Source organism: Zootoca vivipara, chromosome 12, assembly GCF_965207765.1.
Source record: "Zootoca vivipara chromosome 12, rZooViv2.hap1.1, whole genome shotgun sequence".
Classification (NCBI taxonomy): domain Eukaryota; kingdom Metazoa; phylum Chordata; class Lepidosauria; order Squamata; family Lacertidae; genus Zootoca; species Zootoca vivipara.
Window position 1 is genome coordinate 42440050 of NC_142595.1, and position 18514 is coordinate 42458563.

The 18514-nt window shown below is 44.2% G+C and overlaps 2 protein-coding genes across 2 annotated transcripts; both read left to right on the forward strand.

Annotated features, from left to right (window-relative positions):
• The first annotated feature begins 7174 nt into the window (after positions 1-7174).
• Positions 7175-9231, forward strand: LOC118095606 (olfactory receptor 2D2-like). The gene is made up of 2 exons (XM_035136852.1): positions 7175-7218; positions 8265-9231. The coding sequence occupies exons 1-2, from the start codon at positions 7175-7177 to the stop codon at positions 9229-9231; spliced, it is 1011 nt and encodes a 336-aa protein (XP_034992743.1).
• Positions 9232-15481: 6250 nt separating this feature from the next.
• LOC118095605 (olfactory receptor 2G3-like) lies at positions 15482-16426 on the forward strand. Its single transcript, XM_035136850.1, has one exon. The coding sequence runs from the start codon at positions 15482-15484 to the stop codon at positions 16424-16426; it is 945 nt and encodes a 314-aa protein (XP_034992741.1).
• Positions 16427-18514: the final 2088 nt, after the last annotated feature.

Genomic DNA, 18514 nt, shown 5'->3' on the forward strand with positions numbered 1-18514 from the left:
TTTAAAGTTCTCCGTCCCTGGCGGTGCAATTCTCAATCATGTCCAAAGTCATATATCCTTACATCCATCGAGTATAGCTTTATTTGTAAGTATGTATTTTTCCAACTGTCTTTTTACCAGCGCAGCTTTCCCTGACTTCATTCCACTTCCGATCCAGGCTGTTACCCAAATCCTCATTTAAGATTTAATGAGGCAGCACTCCCTTCCGGGCTGTTATCCAAATCTGTCGCTTGATGAAAGGCATGCTGTTTGCATCTTGTACTATAAGTAAACTGTATTCCACAGATGTAAATCATTTGACAATCGATTGGCTTTCGGAGACCACACATTCCCCCCTCCTGGGCCCTAGGTGGGGAGCTGCTAGACATCCATTTAGCCTTCTCTCTCGCACTTAATGAAGAAACTCTGCAAACAGCTGCTCTGCATGTTATCCCAAATTGTTGTCTCAAATCACTGCAAAACCAGCCAACAAGCATCTCTACTTCCTTCGAAACAGGGAGGAACTCGCATTTTTCTGTGCTGCGTCATTAACGAGTGCCATCTTGTTTCTTCATTTCTTTATCAAGTCTTTCAAGCCAATTAAAGCTGCGCAATTGAATATCCAATTATAAATAGTCCATCTGTACTTCTCAAAATAAATTAGGTATCTTAATGAGGCTTGGCAGAAAAACCAATTGTAAGTATTGTGAAGAAAAAAAATATTGTACAATACCTCCTTAATCCAAACACCATGATGAGAATCTCTTTGAAGTCCTAGCCTGGGACTGTACAAATCTGCAGGTTTTTTTCTCAGTCTTCTTCGGTCCAGACTATGTCTGTTTATTGTCCAAATCTGATTATTTTATCAAACAGATATTTCCAGCTATGAGAATGGCTTCGAGGAGTGCCAGCCGTGTCGTGCTATGGGACTCAGTGTCCTTCATAGCTGCCAAGTTATCCCTTTTTTAAAGGGATTTTCCCTTATGCTGAATAGGCTTCCTCATGAGAAAAGGGAAAACTTGGCAGCTATGGTGTCCTTCCTCTTGAACAATGCAAGCTGGCAATCTCGGACAATCTGCGGGTCTATGAGACAGTTCTCCCCCACCCTGGGGAGTCTGTCAGGGCTAATTACCCTCATATCGGCCCTGAATTACTGGCACGGCTGGGGTCCAATCATATGGGAGTCAGCCATTTCTCACTGCCGGAAACAGGAAGCCAGAATAGGTGATGAGAACTGCATGCGATTAAGGAAACATACCTGAAAATGATTTACAGATGGTATTTAACTCTGAGTAGACTTGTTAAAATCCTGAAGCTGAGGGTCCAATACTTTGGCCATCTCATGAGAGGAGAAGACTCCCTGGAAAAGACCCTGATGCTGGGAAAGATTGAGGGCACAAGGAGAAGGGGACGACAGAGGACAAGATGGTTGGACAGTGTTCTCGAAGCTACGAACATGAGTCTGACCAAACTGCGGGAGGCAGTGGAAGACAGGAGTGCCTGGTGTGCTCTGGTCCATGGGGTCACAAAGAATCAGACACGCCTAAACAACAACAACAACAAGACTTGTTAAAATGTATAAGACTGAATCAGATAATTGCTGGAGATGCAACGAGTACATTCTGTCATATGTGGTGGACTTTGTAAAAGAGTATTGGGAAATAATTTATAATGAATAAAAAAAATGTTTAAAAGTACTTCCCCCCCAAACAAAACAAAACAAAACAAAACAAAAAAACAGAGTCCTTTTTGTTGGGGATATTTCAGATGGAAATTCCCAGGTGTCAAAAAATATATATTTATGTACGCCACTACTGCGGCCAGTGTTTTGTTAGCCCAAGAATGGAAAATGAGTGAGGTCCCAACTAAAGAAGAATGGCAAATTAAGCTGATGGAATATGCGCAGCTTGCAGACTTAACATGTAGAATAAGAGAACAAGAAGAAGTTTAGAGAAGGTTGGTTGGAAAATGTTTATTGAATATATGGGTGGAAATTGTGTACATTTGAAAACATTGGCAGCATTAAGATAAATTCAACAGTGTAAATAAGTTTTGATGGATGTAATAAACTGAACGGTTTAGTTTATGTAAAATATGCAGGGATTTATGGTATGCAAAATGAACCAAGGAAAGAGAAGGGAAGTCATTGATATTTTAAGGTTGTTTAAATGAATGTTTTAAATTGCAAGGTAGAAAAACTTAATAAAAGATATATAAAAAGAAATATATATAAATATATATAAAAGAAAACATATTTCTATAATGCTTAATCGATGGTCTTCAATTTTAATTTTATGCGGTTTTTAAATTATACACAGTACATGCATTCCTATGCACAATTTACCACAATAGCTGCCATTTTGTACACAATACTTGGCTTCAGACCTGCACCTGTAAAATTTGGAGGCTTGAAAATTATGAAGGGTGGCTGTGTTTTGGTTTGCATATTGTTTCAGAAAGTGCAAATCAAATACTTTATTACGGCCATAGGCCCACATTTAGATACCAACACAGAATAATATACACCATACAGCAGAATAAAATAGGATAAAAGAAAATTATAAATTTCATTTACAAAGTAGGAACAACATAACACTTGGTCATCAGGTCACCAATATAAGTCAGAGACTTGGACGGAATGTCAATAATCATAAAGTAACCCATTTTTCCTCTTATAGGATAAAACTGCAATCAGATATCTGGCTACAAGGAGTGATCTGCTCGGATCTTGTATATTAACTGAGATTCTGGAGTCTCAACCAAAGTTTCTGATATTAAGGGGGATAAAAATCTGGTCCGAGGGACCATGTGCAATATATAATATATGATGAAGGGATTCTATGGTTCTGTTGTCACATGCACACGGAACTGAACTCTGACCTCTAGAAAACCTATTATTCATAACATTGGAAGGAAAGACATTAAATTCAGAAAGTGCAGATTTGGTAGGTTTGCCTTCAGTGTGAGCTGAATCAAAATTCTCCACTATCCCAACTCACGGCTAATTAAGCTTCTTTGGCCATGGGGGCATCTAATCTTTGCCACAGTTGCATCATCTTTCAAATACGTTCTAAAAAGTACCGTTCCCAAATGACAAAGGCAGAATAAGTCTCACACACAGGGGGGTTTAAGTGCAATAATTGGTTGTTTATAATCCAGGTGGAAATAGGGGAATGGTCTTTGGGGGGCAAGATGATGGATCCCGCATGGAGCACAGCTAGAAAGTTTATTATCACACCGAGCTCTTAAATAGATGAGAGTAATACATAAAGGCAAGGAGCCACGGAAAGAAAGCATTTATTCTGTTGTAAATTCATGGGTCAACAATGGGCCAGTAGAATCCATGACTGGAAGCAGATGGTGGGTCTCCATCCCTTTAGAAGTCTTTAAGAACTCGTTGGAGAGATATCTCGAAAGAGCTTGAAGCTTAGCGAATCCTGGCAGTGCTCAGCGACATTCTCCAAGGTGCAAGGTGTGGTGGTCTCAGGTGGGCTTATCTGAACACAGAACTTGAATGAAATAAAACTGTGCAGTGACTGCCTCTAGATCCGTCTGATCACCTCTCTCTATTATATGTCTGTTTCTCTTCTACACTACCCTTCTCACAAAATGGTTAAAAGTAAAATTAGCTTTATGCCTAATGTCCAGGGCTGTGCAAACACTATACCTTAAAGCAGGCATCCCCAAACTGCGGCCCTCCAGATGTTTTGGCCTACAACTCCCATGATCCCTAGCTAACAGGACCAGTGGTCAGGGATGATGGGAATTGTAGTCCAAAACATCTGGAGGGCCGAAGTTTGGGGGTGCCTGCCTTAAAGAATTTTGGGCGCCGCAGTTTACACCTCGCAGAGCAACAATTCCATTAGCAGAATTCCGAGGGGGGGGGGGAGATTGTGCTTCGTAGTCTAAGGCACCACCTTTGAGTTTCTGAGGATTCCAGCCCATCCTTCGTTAGAGCATTTCAAACTGTTGAGTCCATTGCATCTCCATCATGGGTGGGAAGGCACACCTCACGCGTTTTTCTCTCTAGTGTGAGGGATGCAATTGTCTTGCAATGAACTGGGATGGATCTGAAGTGGCAGCTTTTCAAACTGTGTGCTGGAAGAACCCTCCAGTTCTTGAGAAGCTTTGCGAGGTGTGTGTGTCTATTAATGAGAACATCTGTGTCATGTTACAGGTAGGTAGCCGTGTTGGTCTGAGTCGAAGCAAAATAAAAAAATTCCTTCAGTAGCACCTTAAAGACCAACTAAGTTTTTATTTTGGTATGAGCTTTCGTGTGCATGTATCTGAAGAAGTGTGCATGCACACGAAAGCTCATACCAAAATAAAAACTTAGTTGGTCTTTAAGGTGCTACTGAAGGAATTTTTTATCTGTGTCATGTGCATTCTTGGTTATACGCTCAGTTCGTGGGTGGAAAGAGGTAGCGGTGAAGCCCAAATGGGTTTGCTCAGTGTGCCTGGCATGAAGAGGGTGGGCACCTGAGAGCAGGCATTTCCAACCCTTTCAGACTCATTTTTACCCCCAACATGCACTTGGGAACAGATTTCTAAGTCATTTACCATATACCTGCATGGTGGTAATGCTCGAACCACCACAGGGGATTGAACCCAGGAACCTAGCAGAGCTACAGCTCTTGGTCACATCAATGTCGGAAATACAAGTCAAAGTGGGAAGGATTCCCTGAAGGTCTCATTTCAAGCAACATCTGATGGGATTCTTACTGTGTGTAAAAAGTGGAGAGTGGAATCTTCTTGGGTCTAGCCCCCTCCTCCATACTGCTGCGCACCACACCAGCCTCCCCCCCCCATATGTGTGGTTTGTGAGACTCGCGTGATCCCTTTACAATGGGATCCAGGAGGAACCAGGAACTGTAAACCAGGTCTTTAACGTGTACCAGGAATCCACACTCAATCCAGACAGTTGCTATTGAAGCATCCTTTGGTTACTGCTCATGCCCTGCAAGTCTCACTATCCAAGGCAGGGTTATACAGGGAGGGAAACGCACAATACCTAAGGCAGGGAAAGCCAATATGGTGCATCCAGATATTATTGGACCACAGCTCCCACCATTCCTGACCACTGCCATGGTGGCTGGGGCTGATGGGAGTTGTAGTCTCAACAACATCTGGAGGGCATCACACTGGGTATCTCTGAGTTAAAGGATCACTGTAGAAGTTGTTCCCAGTTTGATTAAACATGCTCTTCGGCTCACCCCTCGGTCCCTGAGGAGCAAGAAGTTCCAGAGGTCCATTGCTTAGACCATTTCCTGTTAAAATAGATCACTGAAGGCTTATGGGATTGAGTAATGATTGTGTTTATTTACAGAGTGAACTTATTTACAGCTTGAACTGTCCAACAGCACATCCCAACTAGAGAAGCAGTCAGCACTCCTAAATACATTTTCCAGAGGTTAAAGGTAAAGGGACCCCTGACCATTAGGTCCAGTCGTGACCGACTCTGGGGTTGCGCGCTCATCTCGCATTATTGGCCGAGGGAGCCGGCATACAGCTTCCAGGTCATGTGGCCAGCATGACTAAGCCGCTTCTGGCGAACCAGAGCAGCACACGGAAGTGCTGTTTACCTTCCCGCTGCAGCCTTACCTATTTATCTACTTGCACTTTGACGTGCTTTCGAACTGCTAGGTTGGCAGGAGCTGGGACCGAGCAACGGGAGCTCACCCCGTTGTGGGGATTCGAACCGCCGACCTTCTGATCTCCAAGCCCTAGACTCTGTGGTTTGACCCACAGCGCCACCAGAGGTTACAGAGCCTTAAATGAATCTCTCACAGGCAGTGGCGGAGAGCAGGCGGGGGTGGGACTGGCGCATGTCCTGGGGGCGTGGCACGCATCCTGGGGGCTCCCCCCGCACTCCACTTCCTCTGCCAGTGCTCCCAGGTTGCTTCCATTTGCCCTGTTGAGCAATTGTTCTGATTTGTTTGCACAAAGTTTGCAGGGAGGTTAAATGGCTGCAGCTATTTATTGATGATGATGATGATGATGATGATGATACTAATACTACTACTACTACTACTACTAATAATAATAATAATTTATTTATACCCCGCCCATCTAGCTGGGTTTCCCCAGCTACTCTGGGCGGCTTACAATAGAAAAATGAAATAAAATAATCTATTAAATATTAAAAGCCTCCCTAAACAGGGCTGCCTTCAGATGTCTTCTAAAAATCTGGTAGCTGTTTTTTCTTTAACATCTGATGGGAGGGCATTCCACAGGGCGGGCGCCACCACCGAGAAGGCCCTCTGCCTGGTTCCCTGCAACTTGGCTTCTCGCAACGAGGGAACCGCCAGAAGGCCCTCGGTACTGGACCTCAGTGTCCGGGCAGAACGATGGGGGTGGAGACGCTCCTTCAGAATTGAGCATTCGTTCTGTCTTGTCTGTGGGAAGGTTGTACAATGTTGCACCAAGAAGCCACATGTTTCTCTCTTCACTTCCCTGTTTGCAAAAAGTCCGTTTTGCGGTGAAGCAGCTTTGTTGCACGGGTGATAAATCATCTTTAAGTGAGCAACCTGAATTTGCCAAAAACGGTAATGGCCTGGGAATGCCCTCGGTCTCACTTCCCCATTCAAACAGCTGTTCCTTTAAAAAGAGAGAGAGAGAGACCTAGATTATGCCACCCTTTCAACTACGTCATAGTCGAAAGGGGACATATGCCTTTATGTCCCATTCAGGAGGACATATGCCTTAATGTCCTTAAAAGGGGGGCATATGCCTTTACTGTATATCCCATTCAGGGGACTTCAGGAAGTCCTTGCTATTGAGATCAATCACCAGCATCTTCCCTAGCAACAGATGTACTTGGCAACATACTATTAACGAAGTTCCATCTGGCTGTGTTATGCCTCTTCTGTCCAGATGCCCAGTCCTAAAACAATACCTTTTCCTCCCCAGTAGAGCTGAACTCTGGAAATGAGCATCAGGGGGTGGGGGCGGCAGGGGTGGGGAGAATACCCCACAGTCCTACAAATTTGCAGCATATCCTATGATGGGCACTGCTGGGCTAGCTCCCACGATGTCAACTAAACATTCACGGCTTCCTTGCTCTGGAGCAGTTCTGCAATTTAAAGGCAACAAGCAATGAATGCTTTCTCCCGCTGCTCTGAATTAACATGGTAAGGAAGTTCAGTTGACTTTAACTGATTTGTTTGTCTGCCATAGAAGCTGCAAAACCTTCATCATGGATGAAGAACCTTCCTTTATGGAGAAGGACCATGACTCCCTGTGAGAGCGTCTGCTTTGCATGCAGAAGGTCCCAGGCTCAATCCCACCTCTTTTGGGCAGGAGAGATGCTGCCAGTCACTGCAGGCAGCACTGAGTTAGATGGACCCAAACTCTGATTCAGTGTAACACAGCTTCCCATGTCCCTGTAACTTCTGTTAACTATAAATGCCCATATTTTTTTTATCTCTGCTTGATTAAATGATCTGCCCTATTGGAACCACACATGGTCATGGATTTGGGGGTGGGAACATTGCTTTCTGAATTCTACACACATCATAAAAGACCTTACTTCCGATGCTGAGTGGTTTCTGTGGAATTTAAAATTTCACTGCAAGCCAACACTGCCTCCTGTGGGAGTGAGTTCCGTAGTTTAACTAAGGGCTGGTCCACACTTACCCCTGGGAAAGCATGCTGTTTACCACTGTCAAGTGGGTTTTGCTCCAGACTGATGTTTGCTCCAATTTAGCGCTAAATGGTGGGTTTCCCATGGGAAAGCATGGGACAAATGAAAAAATCACTAAGGACAAACAGAAGTGTAGATGAGCTCTATTGCAATGCACAAAGAAGTACTTTTATCTGTCCTGGATCTTCCAACATTCAGCTTCCTTGGATGTCCACAAGATCTAGAGTTATGAGAGATGGAGAAAAACTTTTCTATACCCACTTCCTCCATGCCATGTATAATTTTCAGCGCATTTCTTCTTCACTTTCCTAATCACAAAAAGTCTATTTTTATTTTGTAAAGTAGATTTTAGAGCAACAACATTTTCCGGTATGTGTTTGAATCCCTTTTGCAAAACTCTGACACTCTGGAGGTGACCCAAGTATTTGATATCCAACAGGCACCCTACTTTGTGGGTGTCATTTTTCTTGTCCTTTAACAGCACACCTGGGGTCCTGCCATGGAGGAAGGCTGCCCTCAAAGCTGGTGGAATGTGGAGGGGCACAATCAACCGAATACAACACAAATATACCAGCCAATCCTGTCCAGTTATGGCATCTGGGAACTTGTTTATTAACCCTCCCTGTTCCTCTTTTCTCTGCAGGATGCAAGACAGAACAGTGCCTGGGAACTACACCATGATCACCCAGGTCTACCTGGTGGGACTCACCAGCCACCGGAGAACACAGATTGCCCTCTTTGTGATTATCCTCATTGCCTATCTGATCTCCATGGCGAGCAACCTCCTCATCATCCTGCTGGTCCAAATGGACTTCCGCCTCCATACCCCGATGTACTTCTTCCTCTCCAACCTCTCACTCTTGGAGATGTGCTTCACCAGCACCGTCGTGCCCCAGATGTTGGCCCACCTGCTCGCCGGGGATGGGAGGCTTTCGTTTGGGCGCTGTGCCTTTCAGATGTACATGGCCTGCTCTCTGGGTTGCACAGAGGGCCTCTTGCTGGGAGCCATGGCCTACGACCGTTACATGGCGATCTGCTGCCCCCTGGTGTATGCTGTAGCCATGAGCCCGGCACGTTGTTTGACACTGGCTGCCATCTCTTGGGTAGGAGCCTTCCTTCTCTCTGGGCTCATTACAGCCTTTATCATGCAACTCCCTTTCTGCGGCCCCAATGAGATCAACCATTTCAACTGCGAGTTCGTCATGGTGATAAGGCTGGGATGCACCGACACGAGCTTCACAGAGGCCATCATCTTGGGGGTGGGGGTTTTCATATTAATTGTCCCTCTGGCCACCATCTTGATCTCTTACGGACTCATCATGGCGACTGTCATGCGCATGAGCTCGGGCGAGAGCCGGAGCAAGGCTTTCTCCACGTGCGCCTCTCACCTGATGGTGGTCACCATGTTTTATGGCTGCCTCATTGGCCTGTACATGAGGCCTCGGTCAGGGACAGACCCCAGCCATGACAAACACGTCTCCATCTTTTATGTTGTCATCACCCCTCTCCTCAACCCGATCATCTACACGTTGCGGAATAAGGATGTCCATGCCGCAGTAGCTAAAGTCTTCAGGATAGAGTCGATAAACACAAGGGCAGAGTGGTCTTGAGAGGCAGCAAACCGCGGTTCTCCAAACAAATCTATGATGTTGAAGGTCACAGACAGGAGAGGGTGGGGGAAATCACCGGAGCTCATAGATTTATAGGACCTCAGAAAATCTGATCTCTTGTTCTCCTACATTTAGCAATGACAGGATCATTCAAGGACCTGAGGGGAGGAGCAGGGGGTGGGGAGAGTTGCATGAAGAGCTGCCTGCCATTTCGTTTCTGGTGTTCCAACTGAGGTGGGTCCTTTTATTCCAGACTAGCATCAGAGGGTTTCTTAAGAACTGCCCTGCCTTAAGCAGAGAAAAGAACGGGCAAGAAGAAGAAGAAGAAGAAGAAGAAGAAGAAGAAGAAGAAGAAGAAGAAGAAGAAGAAGAAGAAGAAATTCCTAGTTGGAATCATGTCTTTACCATCATATTATATAATTGTTATTTATTCTCTCTCTCTTTGAAATGTACAGTGGTACCTCTACTTACGAATAACTCTACTTACGAATTTTCCTACTTATGAACAGAGCTCCGTCCGCCATCTTGGATGTGGTTTAGATAGGATTTTTTCTACTTACGAATTTTTAGATAGGGTTGCTTCTACTTACGAATTTTTTCTCCCAATGCATTCCTATGGGATTCGACTTACAATTCTTTTCAACTTACAAATATGCGTTTGGAACGCATTAAATTCGTAAGTAGAGGTACCACTGTAATGTGTTTTGTGATGTTTGCCTGAAACACAGGTATCTACACCAAACTTTAGAATGCACCTGGTACCGGCTGCAGGCCAGATCAGTGTTTGGCAAGCTATGCTCCTTTGTTGCTGGAAAGTACTCCCAGTTTTGCTAAATTAACCTCTTGAGACCTTGAGACCCAAGGCGATGAAGTAACTAGCAACAGACTGATAATGATCCAGAGGGAAACTCCGAAGAGATGAAAGCAATCCCTATGGAGTGCATCCACACTCTTCGTTGTCTTACTGACCCTCAGAGCTTTGGCAAGTTATAGGGGGAGAAAGCAAAACCCAATCTGTTGTTTATCTTCTTTTGATAGGAATAGGCAAGAATAGTTGCTTTGAAAGCTTTATAGATTGCTTGGTAGAGCTTATGTCAAGGTGGTTGAGGAACCAGCTCTTAGTGTTAGTGTACTAGCATTGCACGCAAAATATCTCCAATATCTATAGTTAAAGGACCACCATGAACAAACATGGAAGGGCATCTATGTGAGCATCCAGAAAGCAAGATCCATAGAGCTAGACACAATGGGCTTTTTAACTAAGAGTAAACTCAGGGCTTTTTTCCAGCCAGAACTCACCGGAACTCAGTTCTGGCACCTCTCAGGTGGGCGCCATTGCCATGATAAGAGAACAATTTTCTAGAAAAATAGCACTGAGTAAACTAGCTCCCATCCCTATACTATACTAGCATCCAGAGACTTCACTGGAAGAGGTCAGGCACCATAATTTCCATTCAAACTCTTCCTAATTGAGACTATAATGAGACTATAATGGGCAAAAATAACCAGCTAAGATGTCCATTTCTAACCAATACTACAATGGCTCATTGTGTCTGTGCCCATGCAAAGTCTACAAACAGTTCTGGATGATATTCGGACCTGGACATTTCACAGCTTGGAAAAGCTACATGGTTCCAGATTTCACCTTCAAGGAAGAAGCCATTAGACATTTGACTATGAAGACCCTGCTTTGGTTGCAGCACTTTCCTAAACAGTGTAGAGAAACATTCCATCAACTGCCCTCATTTGAAATTCAGGTTTTCTCCTGAAGTCACTGACAGTCTCTAGGAACCTTCTGTATAATTTCCCAACATTTTGCCTTAACTAATCCAACTCTTGATGCACACCTTCCTATAAGGCAGTGCCATGCAGAATACGCTCTCCGTCAAGCAGGAACATTTTGGAGAGGCACAAAGGTAAGATGATATTCTGTAATAATAACCCACCCAATCTGCACTTCGAAAAAACCAATTTCCTTCAAAATTCGTAGTTCTCTGAATTCTGTTCATCCTCACCTTCCAGTCACTGACACTGTGGACATTTGCTATTTTGAAAAGTTACCGATTTTAATGCATTTGGTCAGATGTGGAGAATATCAGCAATTCTGCCTCTTCCCTTTTAATTTGTTTTTAGTTCCTTGTCTGATGTATCTAATCCTCCCCAGGGAAGCTTAGGGAAGAATAGTTCTGTTGGTCTATAATAATAATAATAATAATAATAATAATAATAATAATTTATTATTTATACCCCGCCCATCTGGCCGGGTCCCCCCGCCACTCTGGGCAGCTTCCAACACACATTGAAATACATTAAAATATCACAGATTAAAAACTTCCCTAAACAGGGCTGCCTTTAGGTATTTTCTAAATGTCAGGTAGTTGTTTATTTCTCTGACCTCTGATGGGAGGGCATTCTACAGCAGGGATGGAGTACCTTTGACCCTTGTTATTGAATTTCAAAGTCCATCAGCCTCAATATGCATGGTCAATGGCTAAGGAAGAAGGAAGTTGTAGTTCAGCAAGGTCTGGAGGACCAAACACCTGGTCTACAGTAAAACCTGGCTGTACTACACAGTGCTGATTGTGATGTGGGAGAGTGTGGAGAAGAGAGAAGAGAAGCTCCTATTGGCATAACTGTAATGTTTAGTTTCAGTGTAGATCTTAAATATATATATCGTGTAGCTAAACCTGCTTCGTATCCTGTCCAAGTTGACAGGTTGCCTCACTGGGTGTTGTTTTTTTAAGGCAATATTTTATTCTATAGATTTCAGGTCTTCTGACATGTCCCTCAGCACCTCTTTTCAACCCAGCCATTGTCACCTTCTCTGGTGGGTTAAATCCTTATTTCTCATGCTGTGCACACACCTGTCCCTTCAATAGTTGCTATGAACAGGAAGTCCTGTTAGGTTCTTTTCCTTTTTGCTCAGAACATTTGCTCCTGAGACGCTTCTGGAGAGACAATGCCAAAATTGGTTTAAATGGCTTCCTACCACAGCTTAGAAACCTGGGCAAAACTATTGCAGATATTAATACTGTGCAGTTTGAAATGACTGGGTGCATAAAAAACTGGCTTTTTTGGAATGAAACATTGTCCAGACCCATTAAAACATTATTCAAAGTTTACTTGCAGAACATTCTTCAAAAACAGAACAAAAGCATAAACGATATGTCCACAGTATCCATACAATACCTTGTGCTGTCGAGCACAGGCTCAGCATCTTAGAAATTAAACAAACTTATAATCAAAGCCGACAAACATAGCTCTGTTTCTCACACACAGGCTTCATGGCCTGCATTCCAGCCCCCAAGACTGTATGCCCCTGGAGAGCACAGAATCCAGCCACCACCCTTCCAAGATGGTGAACTGGCAACTCAATAGCCTCATCACATGATCAAAGGTTGCATTCAGTTTAGAGAACAACCAAAGGTTGGTTAATTATCAACCCATTATGAAATTCAGAGACCACTTAGAAAACTACTGTGGAAAAACCACAATGTTAGCAATATACATTTCACCATTCTCCATGTTAAACCTTTGTTTACACACATAGGCATTCCCATTTCAGCATCAGTTAAACAACTATACTTAACAACAGCAACCAGAAATAGCCCCGTTTGTCAGAAGATGAGGAAGATGCATGGAATATTGCTCCGCCAGTGAGAGGGGGGGAACAGAACATATGTCTGATCCAAGGAGTCTCCAAAGAAGAACCAGCATGGAATAATGTCCTCCCAGTGAGAGAGGGAGGGCAGGATCCATGCTGGGGCCAGAACTTAATGGGGGGGGGATTGAGATAGGGCTGGAAAGTGGAAATATAACTACAGTACTACAGTATTTAGAGAATTGGGGAGGCAGCAGGGGATGATCAAAGAAGAATGGGGGGTAGGCTGGGACAGGGTGGGCGTGGGGTGAGGGGTAATAATGGATGGAAATTTTTGATTTATCTAAAATGGTCCGAAACTGGAACTACTTATGGAACTCGCTGAAGTATCTGGGAGACCCTGAGTCCAGGGGAAGCGGGGCTGAAATAGTTTTAAGTGTTTAAATGTTAGGATGATAGAAGAATTAATATTTAAATTTATGGAAAATTATTGGGAATAAATTTTAGGCTAAGGGGAGAAATAGAAGATAGAAGGACGGGAAAATAAATTTTGATTTGGATAAATTGATTAATTATTGGTGAAGAATAGATGATGCTTTTAGAATAGAATATTTGAGTGAGAATGATAAAATGTGTTGGAATGATTTAAGATATAAAATGGAAATTGCTTAATTGGAATTTTAAAATGGACCCAGTGAGGGGGGAATCGAGGAAGTCAACAATGTTAAGTAAACAATGCAATAATTGATATTTTTTTAATGGTTTTGTTTTTGTTTTTGTGATTTTGTAATATTGGAAAATGAATAAAAATTATTTGAAAAAGAAATAGCCCCGTTTGTCACAGGGTCTCTTGCTGCTGGAGGTTCCCCAACCCTGGTTTAAGCATTGCATATTAATGAAGTAAAAGTGGCAAAGGCAGTTTCCTTGCCATTTTCTGCTTCTTGGTTTGTAAGGTGAGAAGCAGATGGAGCTGTTGCCTTTCTCTAGCCGGGGCTTGTATGGCCTGCAGGCACACTAGACCACTACCTTGCTGAAGCCAAGAAGGTCTGGGTCAGGCCTGTGCCTGGATGAGTGATCACATGGGAACCATGTTCCATCACCTTGGGCTGCATGATGGAAGAAAGGCAGGTTATAAATGGGACAATGGAAAGAAGCAGGGCTTATGTGCTTTGAGAGAAAACCTTCCAGAAGTTGTAGTTCCAGACAGCCTAGCAAATGGTCTGGGGGGTTGGGAGTTGTAATCTATTTTTTATTAATTTTCCAATTAAAACACGATTATATCACATTCATTATTTCGAATTATACAAATACATATCAATTAAACCGAATATTATGCCAAATCATATAATATTTTCTGGAGTTCCCATGCTTCAAAAATTTGGGGATTCCTCGCACCCGTCTACTGCCGTCTTTTTCTAAAGTCCAAATCTTCTCTCAAAATCCAAAATAAGCCCGATCATTCCCCACCAGTCACTAAAATATTTTCTTCATTCATCCGATTTTTCCACAGCTGCTGAAATAAGTATCAAACGAGAGTTCACATATATTCTTTCTCCTGTGTGAGTTTTAATCGTCCTGCCCCCCCATATATCTTCTGTCTGGAATGTCCTGTTGCGCCAGCCTTTCAACACGGAGCAGCGCCATCTTAAAAAGCTTAGATCACTTTCGTTTTCTTAAGCTTTTTATTTTTTAAACCACCGATCTTTGTAAAATTTACAGCTTTTTCAGGCAAAGAAACAGCAGTCACTTTATGCATAGACTCTTGATAAGTTTGTAGCTCTCCTTGCCCTGTAGCTGAACTTAGCTTCAGATCGCTGTTCAAATTCAAAGTGCGTCACAACCATAAATCCACTGAGCGCATTCCAGGGACTCCGACCATCCAGTTAAAGGGGGGCTTCTCTCTTCAGTAGTTTTCCAACTTCAAAGGATATGCTCAATAAAATAGTTTATAAAGTTCATTACTCACTCAGGTATTCTTTATCTCTCATTTGTTCCAAACAAACAAGGACGTCCCGTCCGGGAAGGTATGGAGTAACTCGTAGAGTATATGAAAAAAATAAAAAAGTTCGCTTCCCTTCTCGTTACGTCCCCATCAATCTTTCTTCCAGATAACATACAGCTTTGACTTCTCACCCTCAGCAGCACAAATTCCTTGGCAGTAAACAGAGCTTCTTCCCCTCCTTCCGAAGCATGTCCATGAATACGCCTAATTATCTTCTTTAATCATGGAGATCCCGCCATGCAGGTTAGCGCCCGGGAGTGCCGACATTTCATGAGTGCTCTCAGCCCAAGCCCCTCCCCACTCCTTAATCGGAGTGGGTTTGGGGGCATCGCGGGCCCGCGGCCCCTCTCCGTAACCCCCGGAGAGGTAGGGGGGTTGCCTTTAACTCCCCTGGCAACCGCCGAATTCCTCATGAAGGTCGGAGAGATGGAACAAGGGTCAGCCATTCCTGCAGGCGGAAGCGGAACTCCTGGGAGTTGTAGTCCATCAGTATCTTGCCGCTGAGATGATTATGCAAAGTGGATTGGTTTGGGATTTGTTCTAGTGTTGCAGGAAGTGAAACATCATCTGTTTTTAAGGTTGTCCCATTCCCAGAGAACATCACTGGTTACTCAACGTTGCCCTTTCTCTTCAGGCAGGAGACCAGGATGGGGTCAGCGAACCTCACCACTGTCACAGAGTTCATCTTGGTGGGACTCACCAGTCACCGCAAGACACAGATTCTACTCTTTGTGGTCATCCTCATCATCTACTCCCTCACCATTATGGGGAACCTGGTGATCATTATGCTTGTGTGGGCCGACTCTTCCCTCCACACGCCCATGTACTTCTTCCTGACAAACCTTTCGGGCCTGGAGATCTGTTACGTCACCAGCACCTTGCCTCAGATGTTAGCTCACCTCCTTTCTGGCAATGGGGCCATCCCCTTTGCCCATTGTGCTATCCAGATGTACATTGCATTGGGCATGGGCGGCACGGAATGCCTTCTCTTGGCTGCCATGGCCTATGACCGCTACCTTGCCATCTGCCACCCCCTGCTGTATACTACTGCCATGGGTAGGTGGCGTCAATTGCAGCTTGCCTTAGTCTGCTGGATGGGTGGCTTCCTCCTGGGTTCGATAAACGTGGCCTGCACCTTCAGACTCCCCTTTTGTGGTCCAAACCGCATCAACCACTTCTTCTGTGAGATGCCCGTGGTGCTGAAACTTGCATGCGCTGACACGCACATCACACAAGCCATTCTTTTTGTTGCATCTGTGCTGGCCCTGCTAATTCCTGTTTCTGTTATCCTGACGTCTTACGGACTCATTCTCTCCTCAGTGTTACGAATGCGGTCAACTGCCCGACAGCACAAGGCCTTCTCCACCTGCGCCTCTCACCTGGTGGTGGTCACCTTGTTCTATGGCACTGTCATGTCTATGTACATGATCCCCCAGTCAGGGTCAGCTCCTGACCGGGACAAGCAAATTGCAGTCTTTTATGTTGTGGTAACTCCCTTGCTCAACCCCATCATTTATACTCTGCGGAATAAGGACGTTCACGGGGCAGCGGCCAAGGTGCTGGGAAGATGGAGCTTTCAGCAGCGAAACTGAATGTTGCCTGTGATGTGAATGGGATGGTGTGAGGGATTCCCAGATTCCCACCCCCTCACTGCTTTAACAACAGAGGCTCTCCCTGTGCTTCCTTACAAACGGGAGAAAACCTCCAGTGTCCAAATTGGACTTACCTCCAGGGTACCTCAGGCGCTGCGTTCGAAACCTATTGCCACCAGTGGGGTCTCCCTCCCATGGATCCCTACTGCTACAATGTGCCTCTCCCTTAGGCAACTATGTGGCTCCTTTGCCTTCGCTAACAAGCCCTTTGTATGACAGGAGAAAAAGCAAACAGTTTCCTCTTCCACAGGAATGCTTTGTTCTCGCCTCTTTGTCACACCTCTGAAGGTACTGAGACACTGGGTTAGGCACATTCAACTTTATTATTTAACTTGAAAACATGGATTTCTCTGGGTCTTAACAGCGCATATCTTCTTTTCATATAACACAGACTTGTTAATACATCTCCTGCATCCCTCTCTAACACTCTACCCGAACTGCCAACCCCCAACTGCCTCCATTTAGAACGCTGTATAGCTCCGCCTCCCAGGGAACACCTGCCTATCATGGGAGTGATATATTAACCCATGATGAACCGGAATCATCATCAGGCACTATTCCTCCACAGATGGCTCAAGTGTTGGTCTTCACCACATAGTTACACAAAGAGGTGGCAGATATTTCTCCCTCCCCACCCCCTAAGCAGTGGTTAGACCTTTCTTAACATCTCACATTGATTTTAAAGGATTGAATTGAATTAGCTCCTCCAAATTTTGAGTGGCCCATATACCTTATGGGTACTTCTGTCCATGGAATTTGATTATTTCTTCTCCAGTGATGTGAACAATTCATATATCTAGATATGTTATGGGAATTCTCTATGGAAATTCCACTCCACCTCATTATGTCCTTTTGATTATTATTATTCTAGTATGTGGTATCAAATCCATTCTGATTGTTGTAATTTTATTTTATAACCCTCAAATTTGGCAAAATAATTTAAGTAAATTTAAAGCAAGTTCAAATGGCTTATCAGGATCCTTTAGTATTAATACATCGATTTCACATACACTTCCACCCCTAGAGTTTTCTGTTCTTTTCTAATTGCTTCTGCAGGTGGATTTGGTGAGAAGCCATGGGAATCCTTGCTTTGTGCCTCCCAGACATTGCTCCAACTCAGAATTGTAGAATTGCGGAGTTGGGAGGGTCACAAAAGGCTCATCTAGTCCAAACACCTGCAATGCAGGAATTATAGTTAAAGAATGGCCATCCAACCTATGTCTGCAAACCCCCAATGAAGGTCCACAACCTTACTTCTCTGATAAAGTTGCGGCGCTCATCTCGTTTTACTGGCCGAGGGACCCAGTTTTTCTGGGTTATGTGGCTGCTTCTGGCGAAACCAGAGCAGCACACGGAAACGCTGTTTACCTTCCCGCTAGAGAGGTACCTATTTATCTACTTGTACTTTGATGTGCTGTCAAAATGCTAGGTTGGCAGGAGCTGGGACCAAACAACGGGAGCTCACCCCGTCGTGGGGATTTGAACCGCCGACCTTCTGATCAGCAAGCCCAAGGCTCAGTGGTTTAGACCACAGTGCCACCCTCGCCCCCTACTTCTCTGATACTACCTTATTAATGCAGATTGTAGCAGTTGGATCAGAATAAATCAGCTTAATCCACAAGATTAAGAACTGAAGAATTCAGAACACTTACACTATCAGCATTCTAAGCTGTGGAACAAGGTGAAGACCTTTGGACTCCAACATGTAGCAGCTGGTGGGACCAGGCAATGGGGAGCGACCAGGGGGGGGGCAGGATCAGCCAATAAAGAAATACCAAATTTCATAAATAAATACCAAAATTAATCTTCCCCCATTCTTCACTGTCATCAATAAACTGTTGGCTATGAAAAGCTATAGCTTCTGCTCTGTATCAGAAGTCCCAGGTTCAATCCCATATATTTTCAGCTGTGTCTGGGACTGCCCTTATTCTGAAATTCTGGAGAGCTGCTGTCGCTCAGTGTAGACAGTATTGACCTAGATGGACCACTGGTCTAACTCACTCTAAGACAGGTCCCCATGTTCCTATG

Bases quoted from the DNA above. Each gene is read 5' to 3' on its own strand.
- LOC118095606 (XM_035136852.1), top strand. From the start codon at position 7,175: ATGGATGAAGAACCTTCCTTTATGGAGAAGGACCATGACTCCCT. The intron at 7,219-8,264 runs GTGAGAGCGTCT...TTTTCTCTGCAG, and splicing joins GAGAAGGACCATGACTCCCT to GATGCAAGACAGAACAGTGC.
- LOC118095605 (XM_035136850.1), top strand. From the start codon at position 15,482: ATGGGGTCAGCGAACCTCACCACTGTCACAGAGTTCATCTTGGTGGGA.